At 44.1% G+C, this 26,759-nt stretch overlaps 1 protein-coding gene and 1 long non-coding RNA gene across 2 annotated transcripts; both read right to left on the bottom strand.

Annotated features, from left to right (window-relative positions):
- Positions 1 to 212: 212 nt before the first annotated feature.
- On the bottom strand, positions 213 to 21,501 carry PTP4A2 (protein tyrosine phosphatase 4A2). Its single transcript, XM_067311371.1, has 6 exons — positions 21,287 to 21,501; positions 10,680 to 11,336; positions 9,083 to 9,175; positions 3,790 to 3,920; positions 1,629 to 1,703; positions 213 to 640 (listed from the first exon to the last, which is right to left on the bottom strand). Exons 2-6 carry the CDS (start codon positions 10,773 to 10,775, stop codon positions 532 to 534), a joined length of 504 nt encoding a protein of 167 aa, XP_067167472.1. The 5' UTR covers positions 10,776 to 11,336; positions 21,287 to 21,501; the 3' UTR covers positions 213 to 531.
- Positions 21,502 to 23,556: 2,055 nt separating this feature from the next.
- Positions 23,557 to 26,528, bottom strand: LOC106493310 (uncharacterized). The gene is made up of 3 exons (XR_001294131.2): positions 26,328 to 26,528; positions 25,114 to 25,191; positions 23,557 to 23,920 (listed from the first exon to the last, which is right to left on the bottom strand). It is a non-coding gene; the product is annotated as an uncharacterized lncRNA (long non-coding RNA).
- Between the last annotated feature and the right edge of the window lie 231 nt (positions 26,529 to 26,759).

Below are 26,759 nucleotides of genomic sequence, written 5' to 3'. Positions count from 1 at the left end.
GTTGGGCTTAAGGCTGTCAGACTGCTCACATACAGCAACAAAAGCTTCTCCTCATTTCTGTCTGCCAGCTCTCAGCAAGAGGAAAAAAAAAAAAAAAAAAAAAGTAACTCCATTTAAAAGAGTCCCATGGGAATTAACGTATCAGGACCTAACTGTGGGGTACTTTCCTCAAATCAAGAAAATAGCTTCTGCACAAGCCAATGCTCTGCTGGTTTTCCTTAGACATAAAATTTACTTTATTTCTTTTTTTAAAAAGTTAAAAATACAGAAGGTTCTGAAACTGATTTTCTCCTTGCAGATGTTCAAACTGCAGCCTGAGGAGAAAATAATCCTTCACTGAAATGTTTCTCTTAATTTTATTTTTTTTTATTTTTTTATTTTTTAATCATCACCACCATTAGGACAGAGGTTGAGGAGCACTGACTCCACCACTAATTTGATGACGTAGTTTGATTCCAGATTCACATTTCCAGGTGCCAAGAGTCCAGAAAACAGCCATGATAAACTTCTGCCTTCGTTTAGTATCTCTTTCTATTGAACACAGCAGTGACCGTTGGCATCTTTGAAGCGTAATCGCATCTTAGGTCGGTATTTCTCAAGGTAAAGCAGCTGTTTGGAATTGAAAGCTCCCCTCCTTTTCCTAAAACAAACAGAATGAAGGCTAATATCAATGGAAAAAGTACTGCTTCAATCACCGTATATATTCTAAAGCAGACCAGTTACTTTCTTTCAAAGCTTTTCCATACCTATACAATGGCATTTTGGCTTGGTTCTTTATCCATTGACAGTCTGAGGAAGGATAAACCAGACCAGCACATGCAGTTCATTACCTATGTGCCAATGTTAAATCAAAATCCAACTAGCAAATTTCGGCATATTTTCTTGGATTGGGAGAGTTTGTTTCCATCACCAGCAGTACTCACTGAACAACATCAAGGTCAACCTTCCCTTGAAGATGCACATACTACTTAATATAGTAGCTAAGAAAGACCATGACAGTCAAATACGAATACATAAATGGTGCTCAGAAAATAATTTAGCATAAATATGAAAGGTATTGTACCTAGAAGGAGAAAAAGGCATTTAAGAAAGGAAAAGCTCAAAAAAAAAAAAAAATCTGTTGACACAGTGTAGTTTATGGAGACAACTGTTAACTTGAGGATTCTATGAAAGGATGAATTGCTTTTTTGGCAAAGCTTAGTCAATATCTCTTACCTGCTGGGCTTCATTTCAAGATCTGATGTTAACACTAAAACAACAGAGCTCTACAGTCTCACCAATAACCAGTTTGGTTATTTTCCAGATTGGGTGGCTGCTGACATTTCCCAACTGGATAATGCACAAAACACCTGCACGGGTGCTGATGTTCGGGTATTTGTTGTAGAAACTATGCTGCTTAGGGGCTCAATCTCACTACGGTTTCTCTTGAATGAGGAACACTTTGTCCAACTCGTGCACAATTTTTACAACTCTAGCCTGTAAATTATTATTTTTTTAAGTTCCAAAGCTTGAGTTTTGAACAAAGTTCAAAAACAAAATTCAAAGAAAATTTTGAAAAGAATTTCAAGAGTCCAATGGCTTAATATATTAACCAGGAAATTTCTTGTAAATTGTTAAGCTTAACTTACTGCCTTATAAACTGAACTGCATCTTCGTACTTCATTCCACATTCAATGAGAGCAAGTGCAACCAGGACAGGAGCCCTAAATGAGAAATCAATATTTAAGCAAGATCTGGAGAACCAATATATTGAATCCCTCAAAATACATCAAAATTAATCTATAAGCAAATATTTAAGTGTCTTCTCTTTAAACCTTATCTACAAAAAGACATTTGCCTGCTGAGTATCTTATGCAAAATTCCTTTTAACAGACAGCTCTGCTTCCAGCACAAACACACACACCCCAAAAAAACAATAGCTCCTTAATGTTTGGCATGAAACAATAATTGTGGATTTTTATGCTTTCTCATTTCCCTATGACCTAATTTTCTGTTTTGCTCAAAGAAGTCTATAGTATCTCTTCAATGCATTTTGTTTCTTATGACACTATAGATTTAGCTGCACATGAGGTAGTTCTATACGGCATTTAACAGACGACTTCTATAGATTAATTTTTTTGCTGTATGCTACATATAGAACCAGAGAGTTCCAAAGGCAATAAAGCAAAACTTTCTACTTTGGGGTCCTCACTTTGGAAATCAGTTAAGTGTAAAGACCTAGCTTTTCAAATGAGCTGAAATCAGAGTACATATTAATTTTCTATTGGGCTGATGTTCATCCTAGTAAACACATACAGTTGCCACCAGCACCTCTGACAGTAGAGTGGTAATGGCAATTGGACAACTTGTACTCATAGCTAAACAAGAAACAGCTCAGGAATTAGGAGAAACAACTCACACTATCGCTGCTGTGCTGCACCTGCATAAACAGAAGAAATTGCTTTCCAAAGGAAATAATCTGAAATCTCAAAAGCACTAAGCACCTTTTTTTTTTTTTTTTTTAATGCTGTCTCTATTTACTATAGCTGAGGTTTAAATGCCTACTACAGGTAGACTGTTTTCCAGATTAAAGCAAAATCTGGAAAATTTTTCCTTTTCCTTCTGCCAGAAAGAGTCTGAGAACAACAGCAAAAAGGTCATTCTGTATGGAATAAATATACAAGTTTACGTGATACACACCAGATGGGAAACTTCTGTACCCTTTCACCTGATACCATGCAAGAAACAGGAGAGTTTAAAATCATTTGAGTTACAACATGTGGGCACATTCCTAAAGATGATCCTCAGCTAAAAATATGACAGAAATGGATAAGCAAATCATGCTAATTGCCTTGGTTTTGTCTGGCTAGGTTTTAGTCTTAAAGCATTGGCCATTTTTCCCCCCTATCTCTTCTTCTCTAGTGGAAGAGACTTAAGAACTTGACACACACTATCCTGCTTACATCTGACTTTGCTTTCTTTAATTCACCTTTCTGTCTAATTATTCAGATCCTTGAATATTAACAGTCCCACAGTTATCATAAGAATACTAGCACTTAAGCTCCACTCCTTCCTAGTTCATAGCATAAACACAACATCCAAAGATTGCATTTGAGTATAGGAATGTAACATTTAACTATTTTTATACGTATTTTTTATTTCATCCTGAAAGGGAGTTCTTCCTAGAGAAGGAAGTTACACTTTGAGGGGTGAGAAGGGGAGAAGGGAAGGAAAAAGAGAAAAAAAAAGAAAAAAAAAAACCAGCCTGCATGTGAGCAAGAAACACTAGCCTAACTCTACTTGCCTCTGAAATGAAGCCACATTAGAGTAAGAAAAGCCAGCAATTGAAGTGTTTTTTTCTAAATGCATTTTTTGCCGTATGCTGAATAGCATACCCAGTTGAAAATAGGAGGAAATTAAAAAAACAAAAAGATGTATGGCCTTAGAAATTGCACTGTACATGTGTATTGCATTTGACAAAAAGCAAAGAGATTTTATTCCTTTAACAGGAAGAAATACTTTCAATTAGTAGTGTCTCTACTTCCTCTTGTGTCATTTGTGATTGACAGAAGTGTCTTGAACACCCCAAATTTTTCTCTTATCCTGGAGCAGAGCCATGAAATTACCAAAGACTTCAACACTGCAGTAAATCTGTTTTGCTTTACTGATACAAACTTGTTGATAATACTTAAAAGTGTTACTTGGGAGGAAACAGAAACTGACATTTACTCAACACCTTCCATGACCAACCTCCCAAAATATAAACCCTTACTGAAATCCAGCATAAAAACAAGACAGCAGAGTACTAACCTTCCCAACCCTGCAACACAGTGAACAGCAATACAGCATCCAGGCTCTTCACGAAATTTGCTTTTCAACAGGTTTAGCCAGTCATCAACTATCTGATTCGGGGGTGGTGCTCCATCATCAAACGGCCAGTCCTTTGAAGGAAAAAAGACGTTAAGTATAAACTTTCCTGAAGCAGATGCCCACACACAGATTTTAATCCATAATCAACAGCAAGGTAACCATATTTAGGAGAAGGAAAATATTCCATTCAGCCAAGAAGTACATATTATAGCAACAGTTTAGTGGGGAGTTTACTAGATGTATAGAAGTTTGCACATCAATATCATAATGTAACATTGAATTTTTAACAACCAGTTAATTAGACTTTTCAATAAAATTACAATAAAACTCTACTGTAGTATAGAATTTTTAGAAAAACAGCTGCCTTTTAAATCTCATTTTATTCAAAATACATAAAAATCAATAGACATTTCAATTAAATACTTGAGAGATGAGAACTCTGTAGATTTTTGCCTGTGGTTGTGTCAACCTTTTAAAATTCTGTTTGTACTGCAGATTCTGCACAGAGGAAAAGATACTTCAGTATAATTCCAATGGATCAGCTTGTCCAGATGCAACATATGGCATCCAATAAGCAAGAGAGTCACAATTACCAAGGTATTTTCCAGTTAAAAACACATTCATAAGCAAAAAGAGAAGAGCACTTAGGCAAAGGCAAAGTCAACCACCAAACAGACTTTATTACTTCATTTCTGCCTATAAAAAGGGTTGCCAATATTTAAATTGCTTAGGCCACACTAAATATCACCAACATGGCTGGAAATCAAAATCACATGCAAGAAGCTTCCCATTTTCTCTAGGTCATAGCTCCCTCCCGGAATCTGTGCTAAGTGGAGTACTATATGTCCTAAAATTATGACCAAGTATAACATGTCACATGTTTTACTCTTCTCAGAAACAGGGAGTGCTTAGAAAAAGCACTCCTAGATGCAAGGGGAAAAATGATACCTAGCAAAAATGATACCTAGTTATTTAGCACTTGTCATTAGTAGACTGCAATGCATATTACAAAAGAGATTCATAGCCAGATTTTCATATCTTTCAACAACCTCTCCAAACAGCAAGAAAACTGTTCTGAAAGGAGTGCTCTCTTGCTGTCATCGGCTAGAACCATGCCTTTCAGTTATTATCTTGAGAACAGGTAACATGAAGCAATACTCTCTGAAGCCTAAAAGAGCATGCAGAAACCCAACAAGCCAAAGGAAGGTGAGAAAAACACTAGACTTTCCATTTTGAAATACACTTACTGCTACCCTGACACTTCCTGTAGAGCAAGTACAGGTTCGTACAGACGATCTCAGCTAAAAAGCATCTTCTAAATGTGTTAGCAGTTAAAATGCTGCAAGGTGCAAATCCACATTGCAGAACTACAAAACCAAAAAGCTTCAAGTCACTAAATAACTTTATGATTAATTCAGATACACAAAGTCTGAACCTGAAGAGTGTAGAGAACACCTTTTTAAAGGAAATGGAAATTAAAAATATTTAGGACAACACAGCAAAATAAAAGGCTATAGAAACAAGATCATAAGGTAAAATTTGTGCTTCCTAATATAAGTCTTTACATGATTTTTCACTCAAACACATATTGCTAGCTATATTAATTTAGGACCAGTATCTTCCACTGTCAGGAAACGATGTATGGACTGTCAAGAGATTGGGCATTACCTATTGCAACATGCTTGCTTTTGAATCGGACTTGCAAGAACAGAATTCACGTATCAGTTCTATATCTTAGTTTAAATTAAATTCAAATCATTTCCTTCAGACACCAAATACACAAGGTTACTATATTACTTTAGCTTACATGCTAACCATCATGTCCGCACAACTCTTGTGCCGGTTGGAATTAATGACAGTCCTTATTTCCCCAAAGAGCATCACTTTACCGTTACTGGTAAACCACTGACATTAAATCAGGGCTGATAAAACACTGGTGTATAGGATACTGCCTATTATGTGATACAAGAATAATTCTGGGACTAGAGGAGCAACTGTAGCAAAGTTTTGCAGTTTTTCTCCTGATTATGAGTTCTGTCAGCATCACCTCAATTCCTGTCAGGCAGCATAGAAAACAAATTGCTAAGCTCCAAGACCAAAACAGTCATTAATAACCAGAATGATGCACTGAGCTTGTACAAACAGAAAATGTCTCTTTTGTGCCACCCTTCAGGAGCTGAAAAGAATGATAGGCAAGAAGGGTTATTCTTATTTACTCTTTATCTAGAGCAGCCCTGCTCAATAGAAGAACAACTCTGGGTTTGCCCATCAGCAATGACAGCAGGATTAGCAATGCAGAACTGAGATGACCAAGAAGCAGCAACAGAACTTTAAGGTGACAAAGACTCCTTTCTTCAAAATCTACATGGAGCTCACGTGGAACTCAAATTACAGTGGCAAAACACTCACAGCACAATGGCCAGTGCCTGCATGTGAGGAGACTGTTGCCACCGGTGTGGAACTTTCCCACCTTCAAGCACCAGAGTCCATGATTACACGATAAATATCAGGTGCAATGAGTTCACATCCCTAACATGGGCATTCTTGACTGCTTGCTAGCATTAAAGTGGTGGTCATTCTGTAAGTCTGGAGGGCACATAGAGCAAAAAAAGTCTGACCTACTTATGAACAGTAAATGAAAAACTGATAGAAGTAGAACAGTGAAATGTGTCTTAGATCCCTAAGACAAACAAACCTATTACAGCCTCTTTGGTCACCAGTCAGTGCAAAAATACTTTAAGGAAAACCAACTGCAGTTTTTCTGATGCAACGTTCCTATGCAGACAAGACCTTACACAGGAACATAACTATGAGAACTGCGCAGAATCCCACAGAAACTAAATCCATCTCCACCTCCTGCCTCCCTGATTTAATCCCTGTTGATAAACATGCGTATGCAATACTACTACTTCAAACACAGTACATCTAATTCTCTAGTTTCTCACTACGCCATCTGCCAACACAACTCTCTAGCTGCCACATTCTACCCACCCTGCCAGTATATTATTCTGTATCATGGCATGAAAGCAGGCTTTGCTAAAATGTTCTCAGTTTCAGGGGTTTTACTAGGCTTTTGACCTCAACAGTTTTAAAATAGACACTAATCTCTCTGAGGCTGTGTATTTAATCTTCATTATTTTTACAAGCAAATATTAGCTTTAAATAGTGATGTGTTATTTTCTCAGCCAGCTGGTAATTCAATACCATTTCTGAACAGAACAGAACGCTGTTTTGAAAAACCTTGCATTAATAGGAAGGAAAAGCTATGTAGGGGGTGGTCATGTTGATTACTACTTAGACTTAAAATACCAAAATGCCATTGCAATACAGTAAATTTTGAAAGCAATATCATGACTGTCATGACTGGGATCCCCTGGATCAATGATGACACTAGCAGCAAACCTTCTCTGTCACCCCCTGTTTTCTGCTACCCTTTACAGGTGCCTAGTGGATTTGTGCTCTCTACTGTTTTGCCTTCTGCAGCAACAGAATACTAAGAACAACTAACTGAACCACACTGAATGCAGACAGGCTGGCTGGGGCAGATGTGTACAGGCACAAGACACTTGCATGCGTTACTCAAAGTGAAAGGCTCTCCAACAGAACAGCCCTTAGCAGAGTTGGCTGAAATACCATTTCCAGAATTCGAAAAGCTTCCTCAAAAAATTGGTTTCAGTTCAGTTCTAACCAACACCAAGTTTTCAAAGTTTCTCGAGAACCAAAATCCCCCAAATATTTCCGAAGTGCCTGCTCCAAAGCAAAGAGCGCTCCCAGGGCTGCTGCGCTGCCCAGGGCCCCGGGCCATGACATTCCTGTCAGTTCCACTCACCGCTTGCCAGGATGCCAAGGTCAGCTGGTCCCAGCCGGAGCCCGGGGAATCTGGCCTAAGGCTTCTAGGAAGGATTCAAATCTCTGCTCTACCACAGAAACACAAAAATACTCTAAGCTCCAGCTCAAATCAGGGCTCTGAGGGCTTCCGCACACTCTTCTGTAGATCTAAGACACCAGAAGTTTAATCCTTCTCATCTATTCCAATCTTAGCACTACTAAAGCTAGGGGTTCCCCAGCAGCATGCCTGGAAACAATATGATGCCCAACTCCAGGACAGCTCCTAGACGGAATAAAAGGCTATTCCAGAGCAACAGCCCTAGGAACCTGGAAGCCTTGGAATGACTGATTTTCCAACAACACTGAGGGACACTTGGCTGCCTACAACTGGAGTAGGTGCTTACTAGGGCTGGGAGCCAAAAAATCTGACTGATCTGTATGTAGAACCTCCACAGATATGCCAGAGTAAAAGTTTTCCTCCTTATGGAAAACTGTAAAAGTATTCCTTCAACTGGGCCATAAAAATCAAGAGGTAATAAAAGACTATCTGCAACAAGAAGGCAAGATGCCGTTTCTGGCATCACAACAGAGATTAGTCACTCGGTAAAATAAACTGATTATATCTGACACACTATAATAATTCAGAAGTATTGCCTGGAAAAATACTGCCTGCAAGCTTAACATGAGCACACACCTATTAAAAAAACCTCCCCTAAGACATCGAGCAATACTAGATGATGATATAGTCAGACAGCCATTGCATAATGTTAACTATGAGTAGCAGTTATGGAATTCCACCTGCTGAATAGGGAAGACACCAACAGCTACATTGCATTTACAGGCAAGCAATGATGAGGCTACTGATATTCTACTACAGACAGCCAGTGGAAGCCTTGGTTTTATGCAAAACAAGCAGCCTATCAACATGTCAGCTATAGTCTCAAAAGGTGGCACCTTTTGACTGAGAAAGAGAAGGGAGTTTTATCTTCACTCTGAGAGGGTCAATGGTAAAGCCAAGAAGTGCTGTGTCTAGGGAAAAAAAACTGAACTAAGTTGTACGAACCACAAGGCTGAACCGGCTATAAGTTCTGCAAATTCACATCGGACTACTATCAACACATTCACTAAAAGGCAACCAAAATATCTTAACAAATCCAGAAATCCAAGAATAGAAATTTATATTCTAACTGAAATGCTTGGTCCGTAGCAATGAATCTGCAAGTACATTCCACAAAATTACAGCGAGTTTCTCAAAACCACCTTTATTTGATGCAGGGAATCACACAGCTTTTGGCCAATCTGAAAGAAATCATGGCATTATTGAACCTAAAATATTAAGGCCATCCCCATCATTTGTAGACCAGTGATTTTTTCTAGTTTTAGACAGTTTTTAAAGGCAACTCACTAGAACCTGGATTCCTTCTTTTTCAATAGGAGCTTGATCATAAGTGGCATCACAAACTCGCACCAAGGTTGTCACTCCGTACTTCTTCAGCTCCTTTAAGAACAAGGAAAACATGTGAGCACACTGATAGAGTGAGAAATTAAAGAATTTTCTCAATAGCTACAAAACTAAACATACTATCCTGAGTCAGCGGTATTTCAGTTATTCCACAGTTCCGAGGAGACTAGACAATGAAGGAGCAAGGGCCAAATCAAAAAAAAGTGTTTATGACCTACATTAGGACAAGGGTTACAAATGGCAAGAATAAATATGAAATACCTCTGAAATATTCTTCTCCAGGGAAAGGCCAGAGTGGAAAAAAACTGCATATATACAAGAGCAAAAGGAAAATAGCTGCTTATACTCTCCATGCAGCTTCTTCTCCTCTTTAAATAGAAGCATGGAACTGCTTGCTTCAGCCAGTGTTGACATTTTGAGGCAGGGAGGAACAGAACACACACACCATCATACTCTAGCTTCCTTGTAATGCACTATAAGTAGCACATTGTGCTAGATAAATAATCAGGAGATCAAACAAAAGCTGTTCCAGTTCACTTTGAAGGTTCATACAGCAAGCAGAATTTCCTCTCACGTTTGGACTGAGTCACTTGACTTTTAACATTTAGCAGTAATAATATCTATTCCAGACTCAAGACTCCTGAAGAGTCTTGAGAGAGATAATCCATAATAATGGGGGAAAAAAGAGAGAGACCAAAAGAATGCGAGTTTCAGATAAAATTAACCATTCATATCTAAGTGGACTCACGGTGAAGAGCATGTTGCTAAATGACGGAAATCTTAGCAGCTGCAGTCAGACATCAGTATCAGATGACAGGATCTCATCAGAATGAAAAAGACCTACATATGCAAGATAAAAGTCCTCTGGACTAGACTAAGGGCACTAAGACTAGGGCACAAAGGTATAGCAGATGTGGAATAAACTAGAATGCAGAAATAAGCTGTACTAGTATTTCTCTGATGATACCATCTGTTACTTTTTTAGAAAACTGAATATTAAATTTTGCAGTATTTAAGACCTCATAGTGTCAGTACGATACACTGCCCATTGTAATTGGCTTTCTTCCCATAATTAGACCCAGGTGGATGTCATCTTTAACAGAAAAATTTTAGCACCTGATATCTGACTATGGGGGGACTAGGAGGACAGTTTGAGAAAACATCCCCATAAGTTAAACAACAGTTTTTGAGCATTGCACTTAATCCTACCCTAAGGGCCAAGAAAGATCAGAAACCAGTTACGGTTAGAACATGCAGTCCTTCAGAAACGCGGACAAGAAAGATGGCAAGGGGTGTATTTGTATTCTAAAACAGAACCGCTATCTCTGTTAAAGAAATGGAGGACTTGAAAAAAGTCATCAGTGAATTCTCTTCCCATACTGTCAGGAGAATGCAAACAATATACTACGGAAAAAAAGTGCCTTAAGTTTCAAGTAACATTCAAAGCTTTGTGAACAACAGGTGTGAAGAATGACTGTTTAGTACTTCTGTAGAAACTTTCCACATATAAGAAGGATGATACTTCATTTAACTGCCTTACCTCTGTGAACTTGTTGAGGGTTGCATTGGTTGGGTTGTGAGTGATCAGGAAACGCATATTCTCATAGGTAATTTCCACTGGGGCTGGACGGTTCATAATGGCAAACAAAATGCGTAAGGGGCAAAAAAAAAATTCAATAACTTTTGAAACGTTTCACAGCAGAAAACATTAAAAAGACCACTAAAATGCCTGGGATTGATCAGAGCTTGCTTTGCCGTGTTTGTTCCTTAAAGACTTCGCTTCTAGAAAAGCAGGTTTGCTTTAGAATCCACTTGCCTTCAACTTAGGCCTCAATTACTGCAGGTGGTATCCTTCAGACTCCAAAAATTCTGACTACATGCAAGACTAGGCAGCCTGTTCTACATTTAGGCACTGGTGAGGCAAAAAAATAAGGGCAGATTTTCTCTCCACTTTGTTTTCTTGATGCTTAGTTTTGCTAGAGTCAGTAAAAGGAATATGCTTCCAATATGCAAAAGATATCCCATATATTTGAGAGTGTTCGCTGTGTCTGGAGTCTTCAAGGCAAAGTAATTATGGCACGTAAAACCCCCTGCACCCAGCTCACTTGTCAGCCAGGGTGCTGTGCTGGGCCTGGCAGAAGTCTGCCCTCACACTCAGAATCGCCATAAATGTGCGACGTATTTTCCAACAGAACACCTAAAGAGAAGAAAAATATCATGTAAGAGGAACTGTTGTTTCTAATTCCAGAAACACCAAATACCAGCTTTCCTGAAAGCTCAAGCTATTTGTAGTGGTAAGGACTAAAATTCCTTTTGAAACTAGTTGATACAAACTTAATCACATCTTTTAGTACAGTATGAAACAACATTCCTTTCTTACTTATTGAGAATTCTGATCAAACAAGATTTTAGACTTTTGTCAGCCATTGTACTGAGAGCCCCAGCAATAGTGAACAGTTCTAAAGAAGTCTCTACACATCCGATGCTCATAATTGACATTTTGTAAGAGAAACTAGCAGACTAATTCTTCAGATAAACAGAACCTTTGAATCAAGCTATTATTTTCATAAATAATTATGAACAGTAAAGTATAACTATCCAGAAAAAACAGCATTTCTACTGGTTACCACCTTCTACTGGCAAGGTAACAACGAGCAAAGGGTAAACAGGATGCTAAGCACAGCACAATTGTATTTTGTAAAGCATTACGTTCAGAGCATGCAGAATAATGGAAAGCCAGAAAATTCCAAGTCCAACAGGAACTAACATTCACCTCACTAAAGTCTGAAGTCCATAACGTAAAGCAAAAGACTAAAGATATAGAATTATTTAGGCAGAACTAGTAGCTGCTATTACTGATGCTCCCCCATCCGGACTTAATTAATTATGTCACACTAAATTATTTCAGCTAAAGTTTTTGTTGCCAGCTGTCTGCCTCATGCTGGGTTTTGGGGATACAATTTTTTAGTTAAAAGATCAATCACTACCAAAAATAATTAATGAAATATCTTTCCCTAAAGTTTTCAGTTTGATGGGAAAGAAGCAGAGACTAGCCTTTTGTGAGGGATATGGCTTTGCCTGCATTTCTGACAAGTTGCTCAAATTAGGCCAGATATGACATTTAAAAAGTTATATATAAACACACAATATTCACTGGATAGTTGAGAGTTATTATTCTGAATATTCTTTCTGCACTGAGCATGCTCTAGCCCAGAGATGCAGGACTTCTTGTAACTGCTGTTGCTGGCAGTCAGACACCGGAACCAAGAACAAGGAAACCTTTCGACACATTTTGCTGCTCCTCCCTATTAACCAGGTGCCATAGAAGAGGAGAAAATAGTATGAACCCAAGTACATACTTGAAAGCGTTTGTTGGTACAGTCATACCTGTTAACCTTTTTGGCTTAAGCCCCCATACAGAAAAATATCATGGGTATGGCTTAATTTTTTCGGGGGGGGGGGGGGGGAGGCCATACAAGCAGAGACCCTTTTATAAGAGTATAATTGCCATATATTAGAGCTTTTGCTAGCACAGGAATTTCACCAACATCACTGTATCACCAAGCCATTTGGGAGAGGAGATACCACCCACTAGAAATTAGTCATTTCAAAAGCAACCAAATGGTCATGCAGCAGTAATAACTTTTAGTCATTCCCAATCTTTTCTGTGTTTGCAAACAGGGGCATTAAGATAGTGGCAACTTCCAACCTTAACGCACAGGATTCAAAATATAGATGTTGTAGCAACACCAGTAAAAGATGCAACAATGTAATCCTGCCAGGAAGTTCAAGGAGATGAAAATGTAGCGAACCTGAGCTAGCTTAAGTGGGGAGATTTAAGGCTGAAATACTAGAGTAAGCAACATGGCTTTCACGTTGGTTGAAAAGTCTTTCTTTGTAAGCTGTTTTTAATCAACATTTTCACAGCAGAACTTGTTTGAAAGATACTAGTGAGAGCTTTGTGAAAGTATGACATCATGACAGTAGACTGAAATTTAACTTCAGTTAATAATATTCCATTTCTCATTTCCTGCAATGTCACAGTACAAACTCTCATACGTTCTGCAAAAGTCTCTAGCAAATAATAAGTAGGCCAGCAACGTATCACTTATTCTGAGAAGTCAGAATAAAATGAGCTTCACTACTCCCTTAGATGTGCAAAGTTGACTTAAAGAACACCTGAAGAAGGGAACCAGCTTTCCTTTGTGGAAAAAAAGGTAAATTTAGCCAGAATGGTATTATCTGCTTTAGAATAATTCATTATCAGAACAGATCCTTAAACTGAAGGAAATAAGGTATGTAAAAAGCATGAGGCCAAAAAAAAAAAATCATTACAAATATATATATATTTAAGTTTTTAAAATATTTGAATAAAATCCAAGCTAGCATCCAGAAATCAAACGTATAACTTCAACAGAAAGGTCAGTGTGGCAGACTCAAATGAATACAATTAGGAGGAAAAAAAACATGCCTGGAAGTTCACACCCCAAACTTTTGGTGCTCTCAGTGTTTTAATGAGATCCTCATTTTAAAATAGTCAAATTAAGTACTACAAAATTATCTTTTTCACTGACATGAAGTCAAAAATCACCCAAAGAACAGCAATTATTTCCTTAAGGAACAGTTTTCAATGCCAAAAAAATACATTAATTAGGTTGCCAGAGGCAAGAACAAAGATGTTTTCAATAACTTCCCCCGACCTTAAAGCAGTTCTTACTCTGAATGACTGAAATACAAGTTTCAAAAATGAATTCCAGAATATTTTATCAGTTTAATGATTACAGGATTAAGTCTCACCCCAGATGGAAGAGTTCCATCTAAATGCATCAATTCAAATCCTTACATTTGTCAATTCTTGCACATTTGTCACAACTTTTTCTCATATATACTACAGTAACTCAAAGCAAAGGATTTGTTAAAATGTATTACAGTCTGCTGTAGCTATGATGTACCAAGAATAGAATAACTAAAGTTATGGCATCCACATGTGTCCAAGACCTGTGAATCTTTATGCAAGAAAGTCATCTTTCAGACAAATAGTGTTTTTTTTCCCACCTCCCATTTAAACGTATACTCAGTCATCTGACAGCTTTCTGGATAGTCGCACGAAGAATTACATTACAAAGGAATAGTCAAAAGACTAACTTCTTTACTTCTGAGAACCTAAAAAAGCCTTTTAAAATAAGAACAGTGGGCAAGAGATCTTGGTATAGGAGATCCAAATTTGGATCCAGAGTACCAGAGGGTTACAGCATTACCAAAGCGCACAGTCTCAAGGGGGAAGAACAATTTTGTCGTATTTAAACAACTTGTTTAAACATTTTCCCTTTCAGCACTGATCATTTGATTGAAAGGGCCTCATCCAGTGCTATCTACACTGTGAGTTGCATCAAATATGGTCATTAAGGTTACACTTCTCTTCCCTCAAGCCAATCAAAGAGTTAATTTCTATTTAATTATTTTTAAACTGTTTTGTAAAAACCATTCACCAGGTCATGAATAAGGGACACAGGGAGACAGTATGTTCCAGTAAATCAAGTATAGCACTGGGAGTCACCAGCTCCCAGGTCCTACCCACAGTTCGGTGACTGCTCATGGTCCAGTCTTGGCCAAGCCCCTTTCAGTAGCTCAGCTTGTCTGCAGAACAGGAATGACACCACCTTACCTTCCCCTCAGGAATATTACAAGAGTGTTTAATTAGCTAATAGCTCAGAAGTGATTAAAAATGTAAAGCACTGTATTTAAGCATGAAAAATGATTTCCAGAAGGGTAAGACTCTTAGAAGTTTATGTAGCACATAATCCTACTTTTAAAACAATTTGGTTAATGACATCTATATTCCTTCCTCCTATGACCTTCAACTGCTATACACCATAAAGTTAAATAAGAAAAATCAGGTTTTAAATTATGAAAATGAAAAAGAGGGAAAATCCTGTTGTCTACAACTTCTGATCTCCCCAGGTAAATACTTCCAAATTTCTTCCTCCCTGTTAGGGTTAGCAATGCAAATTTGCATTTAGAAATCCCAAGAGAACTGAGAGCTTGTTATGACTGATTACAATAAATAGTAACTATGTATATGTACAATATGAAATAAGAAATAATATTTCAGCCAATTAATCTTCAACTTTTTTTTATTTAGAAAGTGAGATAGAACATGGAGAGAAACCAAAAAATTACTACATGTTTTATTTGGTTGGCCTCAGAAAGGGAGCAGAAGTATCTAACACATCAGCACTACGAATGAGGTGCAATTACTCCATTAGAAACCAGAGGAGGAGAAAAAACAGAGACAGCAGAACAAACAAGTCAAGCAATAACAATTCTTGCATTAGGAAAAGAACTAGATATGCTTGAGAATTAGTTTCTGATATTGTTTAACTTAATCATCAGGGATTAATCATCAATCAAGATGCCTATCTACACATTCAAATTTAGTGAACTGTGACAGTCCCTGCACCTATGGGGAGGACTATTTTAAAACTAACAGCACTGTGAGCGCTACCACCAGACTGCATCAGCTCCCCACCCTTCACACTTACAGTCTTATATGCTGAGAGCACTTGATAAAGTCTAATGAGGCTAATTTGAGAAGAACGTCATTCAAAATACCAAGAATGTGCTTAAAATGTAAGCAAGGGACAGGCCTTCTATTAATCACCCACATTTGTTTGTTTGTGCTAGTTAACTAATTTAGAGAAAACAGTTAAATGAATTCCTGACTTGACAGAAGCTTCATTTGTGATTGCCTTAAGTATAAAAGCAACACACCAATATCCATCTCCAGTGGCTGCCTAGCCTATCCTTGGATTGACTTCTAAATTCAATACTTAAATTGGGCAAACCACTTACTCTTCCGTATTGATCCTGTACAAGTTAGGGAAACAGTTCTGTTAAGAAATAAGTAACAACATCATAAGGTATTCCTAGCTCCACCATCTCCTTCAAAACATACATTTAAAAGTGCTTCCTTTGCTACATCAAGACAGTTGAACAGCTTGCAACAGCTGCAGCTTCCAAAGATTGCAAAACAGAGATACCTTTGGAAAGGTCACTTGGATCACTTTTCAAAATAAGCCAGTGCACAGGATGCAAAGCAAAGCCTGCTAATTTGTCAGCCGATATTAAAAGGATACTTCAGTGTTTTTTAAGACCAGTATTTTGAAACTGCCTCAACTAATTTTGTGCATGTAACTGGAAATCTACATTTGATATGTTAATGAAGTTACTTACTGAGCTGCTGAATTTTTCTCCTTTTCTTCTTCTATAAAACCTCTTTCTTGCGTTTTGTATTTATACGCAAGAAATTAGTGTGACAGTGCACTGAACAGTACAAAACTTGATCCTATAAAAATTACAATTCTGGTATTACCCTGCAGCCCAGCTAAACTTTTCCTGACATTTTGAGTACATTAGATTTCACTTCCTTTTCCTGTATTGCCCTGCTAAATGAGCTATGTTCCATCAACAGACTGTCAAAAAGGTCTTGAAGAGCTGCTTCTTCTGGGGCAAAAGGCACTCTTCAAGTGAAAGAATCCATCAAGATCTCCAAAATTAGTCAACCTTAACACAGCAGAAACATACAACATTAATAAGAACTAAGGCAACTATCTTTTCTAAAATATATTTTCTCTGTATACAGAGAACAAATTCTGTAACTAACATTCTTGGAAAAAATTCTTGAACAATCTCTGAAGGAAACTTGTTCAGAATGACACGTGCCTCGAGAGGGGTGAGGTCAAAAATTCTACTGTTCCACCCTATCCACCCCCGCCTCCGAGCTCCCTCCCAGTTTGCTGACAAGTTCTGCTGGTGACTCATTCGTTTCCTTTTGCATTAACCTAGTCACTCTGTCCTAGGCCTTAAAATCATCAGCAGCAGATACAAATCTGCCTCAGCAAAACTCTTTTTTTTAAATCTCAAAGTGAAACATCAGGAAAGAATAAGAACTGCCAAACATACCTAGTAAGACTACTCAGCAAGAGACCAATCCTGCATCAAAACTCTTTTGAGTACTTGAAAAAAAAAGAAAAAAAGTTATCTGCCTTCCCTAAATTTGGGTGAGGTCAAACCATTAATGATCAACACAGGCATCAATGCACGGAGAACATCATCTTGGCAAGTTCAGCAGTGGGAAGTGATTAGACACTCCATTAACTCTTTCAAAAAAAAAAAAAAGATATGTCTGTGTGCTTTGCGTTACAGACTTTTCTGTGAGATAGAACCTGCTTTGTAATTTAAAATGCTGTTCTGACATTTATGATTATTGAACACTTTCCTCACCCACCATTTAGTTAAAAAAAAAAAAAAGCTTTAGAAGGAAGACATATTTGAATGTCATTTACATACCATGGCCAAAAAATTAAAGTTCCTAAAACTATAACTGTTTAAACAGTCAAAACCAAAAGGCCCTCTAAGAAAAAGGAATTTAAAGCTTATTATCCCCCTGTATTAAGTCACAGAATTACATTTGACTTTAAATACATAAAATCAGAAGTTACTTTAGAAAACATTTTATGATTACGTAAGTGATGTTAACAACTCATTCCTAAAAATCAGGATGCTGAGTTGTCTAAATTGTATCAACTGTTGGTTTTTGAAAATATGGTCCTGATAATCATATTCCCTGACAACTCAAACTAAATATTCTCACATTTAAGATGAAGTAACTAAAAAAATCATTAACAAGTCAAGCAGGACTTAAAAGCAATTTCAAATCACATAGCAACAGGGATGTTATTCAATTAAGTTAGAGTTGAATTATTTGCATCTTACTCATCTCAGTTCTTTGAATTTGCCATGTACCTCTGCTGGAAAAATGACTTAGTGGAGAACTGGCTTCTCTTCCATGCTCCTGCGGCAGTTAAATTCAGTCTCAGCACTGAAACTTAAGCTTACTGATAAATTTCACTGCACGTCCACAAAGTCTCAATTGTTAAAATTCACAGTCAACTATTTCAAGAATAGCTAGACTCTCAGTGTAAGAGACGGGAAAAAAAATTACTTTTTATTGCAGAAAAGAGAGAAACAAGGGGCAACAAAACAAAGGTGCACATAACAGTGACCTGAATAGAGACAGCAATCCAACGTCTCAAGTGCTATAATACACAAAAGGATCAAGAGATTTAAGACTCCTGTATCCCTTCACAATTAGTTCAAAGAGCCACAACATAATACTGAAGTCAACAGCCACTATAAAGGTATTTTATACTCTTATGATATACATCAGCCAGATACTGCCCTAAATAGATGCCAGGCTGATCTAGCACTGTAATTCACGTGTCAAAGAGAGTAACTTCTACCCTAGATTCTCAAGCCATTAGCTCTATTTTTCAATGTTTAGACAGAGCAATTTTAAACCTTCAACCCTCTTTCACAGGCAAATAAACTTTCAAATTAACCCATTACAATAGGCAATACACAGCAAGTATAGCTCCTCTCTCCTACTTCAACAGCAGTGTTTCACTGACACATTTTCTCCTCTAAAGATATTAGCAAAATTACACAACCTGTAACATTTACAGAAATTATCTGACTGCGCTACGATATATAAAGAGCTGTGTTTTCAGCTATGGATGGTCTTTGTTAAACCAACAGCAGAAATGTGCCTTTACACGAACAGCACGTGGCCCAGTCCTCTCTAGGCCTGTGCATCGGTTCGTCCTCCCTCGGAGGCCTCACAACAGTTAACCAAGACAACATTCCAGAACAGGGCAAAGTACAGAGGCAAGAGCAACGAAACATGCTACGTTCACAGTTCAACTTTGCTCTGATATAGGAAGAATGTTTAAGTACTACCATGTGAAAGAGAAAGATGGGTATTTACAGGTAACTAATTCTGAAATCAATCATCTATGTTTATTAGAGATGTATGCAAAAGCATTACAATAAGAACCCTGTCTTCTAAGAAGATCTATGTTCCTGGCTGTGCATCTGTACGCACACAGATATTTATTCCTACCTTAACTTACAAACTGAGACACATCATTTCTTTCCAACAGTTAAGTTCATTAAAGCTAAGCATTTATATACGTTGAGTCATAAGGAGATAGTTTTCTGGTTGTTGCTGGTGGTGGGTTTATCTTTTTTCTTCTTTAAATACTAACTGCAGTTCTGAGTCAGAACCTGGCTCGTTCATTTTGGGGGTTTTGAAGCTAGTTTCCATTTATACAGTAGCCTTTAAAAGCCAACTTTCTGCCTTACTCCTCTCATATTGAAAGCAACAAGCACACAGCCACCCCGAGAGAGAAAGGAGATCATGACTAATCACACCAAGGAACCACGAGGAATCATCACCACAACAGAGTGGAGGCCTCTTCTATGACAATTCCGGTACTGCAACACCCCCCAACCTGCTACCCCTGCTGTGTCCCATACCCAAAACTTCCAGCTCTCAATAACTAGGTTTCCCCACCAAAGCATTCCCTTACAGGCAAACCACAGCCCCATCCAGTAAGTACATGGCTCCCTACCAAAGCCTCTCTCAGGCCTTCCTAAGGTCACTCTTACTCTTACTAGTACCTTCAGCAATTCCAGTGCTTTCTTTAGCTCCTGCTCTGGTCAGGCCAGACTTCCTAAACTCCCCGCTTCTAACCCAGGCAACTCCAAATCCCACAGGGCAGCCCTTTATGGACACAAACCGGCCTCAGCATTCACAGCCCTGCCCCCACTCAAACCCCAGGAAAACCACCACATCCTGGACACCCTTCCTTTCCAGCCCCACCCCCCCCAGCCTGAGGACCATCCCCATAACACTGCTCCCAGCTTTCCCCCTTCCCACCTTCCAGCCCAGACCCCAGAAAATCTTTTTATCTTTTACAGACAACCCCTGGGCTAAACACAAGGGAGCTCTCCCTTCCCCAAACACACCTCCAATTTTTGTCCTCTCATCCTCCCCTACGCAGACTCCTCCCGCATCCCTAAGGCTGAGAGACTCTCCTCAGTTCACCACACACACACAGGAGAAAGACCCCCTCCTCTCAGACAAGCCCATCTGAATCCTCCCCATCCCATCTCAGGTACAAGCAAGACCCCCTCAATCACCCCAGACCACCCCCCCTCTGAGGTCTCCTGATCCTCCCACTATCGCAGCCCTATCGGCAATAGACTCCTCTTCAATCCCCCCTCTAGTCCAGGTACAAGCCAGACTTCCTCCCCTAAACCAGCCCTTAGGGATCTATTCATCCCAGCCCCACAAGTGAGGGAGGGAGCCCCTACAAACCAGTCCTACAGGCCAGGAGGGATGCCACAAACCAACCCAGCTGCCCAGGTGAGGGGAGGACCCTTCAAACCAGCCTCACGGGTGAGAGCAGACCCCCAGGAAAACAGTCCAACTCCACGGGCAAGAACTACTCTCCTAAAACCTGTCACGCAGGCCGGGGGAATCCCACACACCAGTCCAGCCCACAGGAAAAGGGGACTCCACACACACACGCTGGTTTTGGACCCCCCTAGGCCAGGAAGGAGCCCCCAAACAAGCCCCATGAGCCATGGGAACCACTCAGGCCAGGAAGGATTGGCCAAGCCAGTCCCACAGGCCAGGGGACAGCCCCAAGACCAGGAAAGACCCTCTCCAAACCAGCCATTCAGGCCAAAGGGAACCTCCTAGGCCACGAAGGACACCCCCAAACCAGAGGAAACTCCCAAACCAGAAAGGACCCTCCAAACCAGCCCCTCAGGCCAGGGGGGAAACTTCCTAGACCACGAAGGACCTTCTTAAACCAGCCTCTTAGGCCAGAGCGAACAGGAAAGACCCCCCCAAACCAGGAAGCACCCCTCAAAACAGGAAGAACGCTCCCAAAGCCGGGAATAACCTCCTCAAACCAGCCCCGCAGGCCAAGGGGACTCCCCGAACCAGGAAGAACCCCCCCAAACCAGCCCCGCAGGCCAAGGGGACTCCCCGAACCAGGAAAAAGCCCCCCCAAAACCACTCGCGCAGGCCGGGGGAACCCCTAGGCCACGAAGGATGCCCCCAAACCGACCCCTCACGCCGAAGGGGACGCTCCAGGCCAGGGGGGACCCCCCAGACCAGCCCCAGGGGTCGGGGGGAGCCCCCCCAGCGCCCTCCCCGCCGCCGGGCCCGCCCCGGGGCGGGGGCTCGGGCCTCACCCGGCGCCCCCCGGCTCCTCCCCGCCGCGGCCCCCTCACCCTGGGCATTGAGCGCGTCGGCGTTCGTCCGAGCGGGCCCGGCGCCTCCCACACACCGGGCCGGGGGAAGGGAGAGGGCGGGCGGCGGTAGCGGGCCCGGCCCGGCGGCGGCGGGGCCCGTGTCTGGGCTCGGCTCGGCTCGGCTCGGCCCGGCCGCGCGGGGAGAGACCCGAGAGCCCGCGCGCCGCCACACGGCTCGCCGCGCACAGGCCGCCTCCCTCCCCCCGCCCGCGCGCTGATTGGCACGGCCCGCCTCACACCCACATCCGGCAGTGGTACGGTCCGCCCCGGCTCCGCTCGCCCGGAAGCGCCCACCCGCCGCCGCCACGGGGGAGGGGGGGGGGAAGGGCAGCCCGGCGGCGGGGCAGTTAGAGCTGGGACGGTCCCGCCGCCCCTTCCGCACGGCTCGCCCTGCCGTTCGGCTTGGAACAGCCCGCTTCGCCTCCCCGTGGCACAGAGGAATCGCTCTCTCGCCCCCGCCGGTGTTGGAACAGTCTCGCTCCCCCCCCGCGATGGAGTTGGCATTGGTACAACCCGCTTCCCCATGCTAGCGCCCCCGCTCGGGCAGCGCTGCGGCTCCCCCGTAAGCGGATGGGGCGCTCGGGGGTGGCTCGCCCGGCCCGGCCCGGGAGCCGAGCCCCATACAGCGCTGCCGGGGTGGCCGCTCCCCGCCCCGCGCGACCCAGAGACGCAACGAGCAGCAACCCCCTCCCGGCTTCGACCCCACGTGCGTACGGGCCCTTCCACGCCAGCATCCCCCCCCCCCCGCCGACGCGCAGTGGTACAGCCCGCTTCCCCCCCCCCCGCCGCCGCAGTGGTTGGGGCCGCCCGCCTGTTCCCACGGCTTCCGCTTCCGCCGCCCCCCGGGGCCCTGCAGGGCGAGTCCGCCGCCGCGGGGAAACCACGAGGCCGCGGCACGGAAACCCGGTACCCAGCGCGCAGCGGCGGGAGCTGCCGCCGGGGAGCAGCGGCCGCGGGGTTCGTGCCGGTCAGCGAAGAGCGACTCCGTTTTGTGTTTTTTTTTTTTGGGGGGGGGGTAGTTTATTGCAAAAACCCTGCAAATGTCACCATTTCTGGTCTGCGAGCAACCTGCGACAGTCGCCTGGAGGAACACAAGCGTTCCCGTGCTGCGAGGGGTGTTTAAGGGCAGGGGGACAAAGGCAGGATCCGAAGCCGCGTGCCTATCGCCAGGCTTTGGTGCGGGCGGCCGATGTTGTCCCCCACGGGCACATACCCGATTCGCACGTTGTCTGCAGAGCGCGATGCGGACCGGTGTCCGTGTTCTCCATTGCCACCACAGCCCCGCTCCGAGTGGGACGGAAACGTGAAAGAACCAAGCGCCCTGGGGAGGGCGAGCAGATGCCCAGGCTGCTCGGGGCACCCGGGGCAGGGCAGCACAGCCTGGAGGCAGGAGCAGGTTCACTTGGCCAGGGCAGCCCTGACCCCGCATGAGGTGAAGCGAAATCAGTGAACAACCCATTGATCCGCCGCCCTGAGGGCAGGTGGAGCGCTGATACCAGTGACTCAGTTTGGTCTGAGGAGGATCCTGACCCTTCTCACAGCCCGGGCTCTGCGCCTGGCTCAGAGCCATCCAGAGCAGGGAACAGGAAGCCTTGCACTTGGCGGGAGTCTGTCCCAGCCACGTGGCATTAAGTGACCAAAGGTGACACCCCGTCTGGTACCAAACAGACAGCACCAGGCTGTGTCATACCCTGGGCTTACCCCTTCCTGACATCGTGCAGTTTTATCAGTGTGAGCGTGACTCTGTGTAGCACATGGCTCTTGTGTGCAGTGTTTGTGTAACAGGACTCCAGCACCTACTTCCCCAGGTGGGGCCTGGCTTCCTCATCCTGCCTGGAAAATACTTTCTGTGCCTGTCACCAGCCTGCCGAGAGGCAGAAAGACCATGCAAAACACACCAGTCCTAGACAGGGTGACACAGTGCTACACAGGGCCAGCACAGAGAACCCTGTAGTCGGGAGGCACTGCAGAGGGCAGAGGAAGGCTGCGAGGCCAGGCAAGAAGCTAGATTTTCCTGAGCAGGGGGTGACATTTTCTCCCCCCAAAGTTGCCCTGTTGATGGAGCATGGCTGTGAGGGGACTCTGGGCCTGTGGCAGCCTGCCCCAACGGCGTGCCAAGTCCCACTAGAGGGCATCAGGACATTGCACAGGGCTGGGCCTGGGACTGCTCCATTCTCCCGGGAGGCGGAAATATTTAGCCATGGGATGGAAATCACCGAGGCTTGTAAAGATCCCTAAGAATAGCAGGGTTAGCGTCTCAGAGGCTAGCATTTATTAATCCACTGTAACAACAAGTACCTTCATTTGGAGCCATGGACTAACACTTCCTTTTCTGCCAGCTGAGATAAAAATACTGGAGCAAAGGACAGACGCAGGAGAGGCAGCCTGTTCCCGCTGGCATCGCTGCTGCCTCTGGTCCAGCTGAACAAGTGGGCGGCTGCACTGGAAGTGGCATCAGCGAGAGCTGGAACAAGAGTTCTTCTGTTCTCTGCTCCAGTAGCAAACCCTCCTCAGGGCCCCTCGCCTGAGCGCGCATCGGTGGCTCCGTGACGCACACCCATTTGCATAACGCACAATGTCTAGTGCTCCAGGCCCGCCGGGCCTCTTCCTCTTCTGCAGCAAAACAAAGGCATTTTCTCAAAGAGCTAGCTGATTAACGAGCTGTCATCCCAGCAGCAGGGAATAACTGCAGAAGCAATCACATTCACATACAAGCTACCAGCTACTCTCCTAAGACACCGACAGAGGAACAGACACAGGGAAAACAGAGCAGGGGTGGCCACGCAGTCAGGCCCAAACCAGACCCACCTCTTTTCTCCTTCCCTTTGACTGGGAGATTGCCTAGCACTGCCTAGAAGGGTACCACATCCATTTCAATACCCAGGAACTCTGTATTTCAGTAGCACCTAGAGGCTCTGGCCAAGATCATGGCTACATGCTCTGTAGGCTCCATTAAGCCTGTAATGAAGAAATGTCTCAGCCCCTGTGCACCCTGCGCAGGCTGGACAATCCAAGTGCAAGAGAAGGAAGGTAGAGGTAATTTAATTTACAGACGAATGGTTAAGCAAAGTGTCCAGCTTCACTCAGGAAGCCTCAGCAGAGCTGGAAACTGGTCCCAGATCTGATTCCAAGTCCAGGGCCCCATCAGGCAACCTTCCTCTAAAAATTAAAACAAACTCTAAAGGAGCCAAATGTGCTTTTTTTTTTTTTTCCCCTGAAGTTCTCGGAGGAACGGGCCAAATGCAAGCAGCTAATGACAGCTGCTCCCATAGCAGCACCAGCACAGCAAAGGGGCCAGTCATAGGAAGATGGGAGCTACATGTACTCTGGGAGCCTGACTGAGGCAGCAGGTGGAAGCCCTGGGCTGATGATGGCCTTCACCAGGAGCAGAGCTAGCACGTCCCACCTCTGGGAAGATCCCATGGCATTTACAAGTGAAGCAGCTGGCAGCTGAGTTCGGATGGGGCAGGGAAGGCAGGCAGGGAAAGAGAATCTTGTTGAAAAAATATAAGAATGACATGAAAGATATACAGCTGGGGTGAGGAAAAAGAGATAGCATGTGAAAGAGGGGAGAACTGAGAAGGGAGGAACAGAGCAGGCACCGAGATCTGCTCCTGCACGTGGCAGGGACCCACACTGCTCTGAAGCTGTCAGTGATAGTAGCTCCCTTACGCAGGCAGGGCTTTACGGGCACACGCTGCACAGCCATTCACTACTGAGTGACAGCGTTGCACAGGTTCAGTGGGGCTGTTCAGAAACGGCACCGTGGAGGCAAGAGAGAGAGAACAAGATTCAGGCTGTGTTACCTGATGATGTCGGAGGCTACGTCTGTCCATGCACATCAGCTCCAACCCTGCACAGAGGGGGCTGCTGCAGAGAGTGGTCTATCGCAAGACATCCAGAGATAAAATGAGTTTGACACGCTTCCTTAACAAGCTGAAGTGTATGTGTAATTTCAAGAATTATAAAAGCTGTTAAGTCTTCCTGCTATGTTCTTGAGCTATGAATGTCAATCTATTAATAAACAACAGCCACATGAGATACTAACTTAAGGGGTTGCAGTGCCTGAGATAGGTCCTGTATGCTAGCTAAATAAAAGCTGCCTCCAAAAACCACAGCAACAGAAATCTCCGCACCCAAGGGGCCTTTGCACACGAGATCATCCCGACTGAAAAAAGTGTTCAGTGCCACTTTGCTGGGTTTCAAGATGGTGCAGATAATCCTTTCCTCACTAACTCCACCCCAACAACTGTAACTGAAGTTTCTAAACTTCTGAGAATGCTAGTCCATACGAGAGCTTTTCTTCCCTCTCCAACCCTGCCCAACAACCAGCTCCCATGCAGGAGGCAAGTGTTCTCTTCAAGACTCTGTACTGCAGCACAAGGCCACCAAGATGGATAGATCAGGGACTCAGCTCCCACACAGGCACCACCAAGGCCCTGTACCGCAGCACAGGGCCACGGGGGCAGGCAAGGGAAGGCGCAGCTCCCACACGGGCACCACCAAGGCCCTGTACCGCAGCACAGGGCCACGGGGGCAGGCAGGGGAAGGCGCAGCTCCCACACGGGCACCACCAAGGCCCTGTACCGCAGCACAGGGCCACGGGAGCAGGCAGGGGAAGGCGCAGCTCCCACACGGGCACCACCAAGGCCCTGTACCGCAGCACAGGGCCACAGGAGCAGGCAGGGGAAGGCGCAGCTCCCACATGGGCACCACCAAGGCCCTGTACCGCAGCACAGGGCCACAGGAGCAGGCAGGGGAAGGCGCAGCTCCCACACGGGCACCACCAAGGCCCTGTACCGCAGCACAGGGCCACAGGAGCAGGCAGGGGAAGGCGCAGCTCCCACATGGGCACCACCAAGGCCCTGTACCGCAGCACAGGGCCACAGGAGCAGGCAGGGGAAGGCGCAGCTCCCACACGGGCACCACCAAGGCCCTGTACCACAGCACAGGGCCACAGGAGCAGGCAGGCCAAGGACCCAGCTCCTAAAGCAGGCCATGCCCAGCTCACCACACCCACCGAGGCCAGGCGGCTTGCACTCCCCAGAGCACTGTCCCCCCGTCACTCTCGGGCTGGAGTCCGACCCGGGGCTCCTCCACCACAGTCGGGCCTGCGACGCGCCTCGCACCTCCGACCTGCCTCTACAGAGACGCGCACCCGCAGGGCGCATGCGCGCCAGTCGCTTTGTTCTCGAGCGGGCAGCCTCCGCGCATGCGCAACACAACCCGCCGCGCAGGCGCTGTGAATCCGCTGCGGGATAAGTTTCTCGGTAGCTGGTGACTAATGTCGCGCCGCTGCACCTGCGCATGCGCAATCAGGGCAGCGGGGCGGCTGTCGCCCCTCCCGCGTGTCGCTTTCCCCTTTCGCGGGCCCGGCACTGCGCATGCGCCCCAGGAGCGCGCCTCGTTCCCGGGGCCGCCGGCGGCGGACAGCGCAGGCGCGGCGCGGGGG

This window comes from Apteryx mantelli, chromosome 27, assembly GCF_036417845.1.
Source record: "Apteryx mantelli isolate bAptMan1 chromosome 27, bAptMan1.hap1, whole genome shotgun sequence".
NCBI lineage: Eukaryota > Metazoa > Chordata > Aves > Apterygiformes > Apterygidae > Apteryx > Apteryx mantelli.
This window is presented reverse-complemented; position numbering and strand designations above follow the sequence as displayed.

Bases quoted from the DNA above. Each gene is read 5' to 3' on its own strand.
- PTP4A2 (XM_067311371.1), bottom strand. From the start codon at position 10,775: ATGAACCGTCCAGCCCCAGTGGAAATTACCTATGAGAATATGCGTTTC. The intron at 9,176-10,679 runs GTAAGGCAGTTA...TTGTTCTTAAAG, and splicing joins CCCTCAACAAGTTCACAGAG to GAGCTGAAGAAGTACGGAGT. The intron at 641-1,628 runs GTAAGTTAAGCT...TGTTTGTTTTAG, and splicing joins GCAGTTCAGTTTATAAGGCA to GAAAAGGAGGGGAGCTTTCA.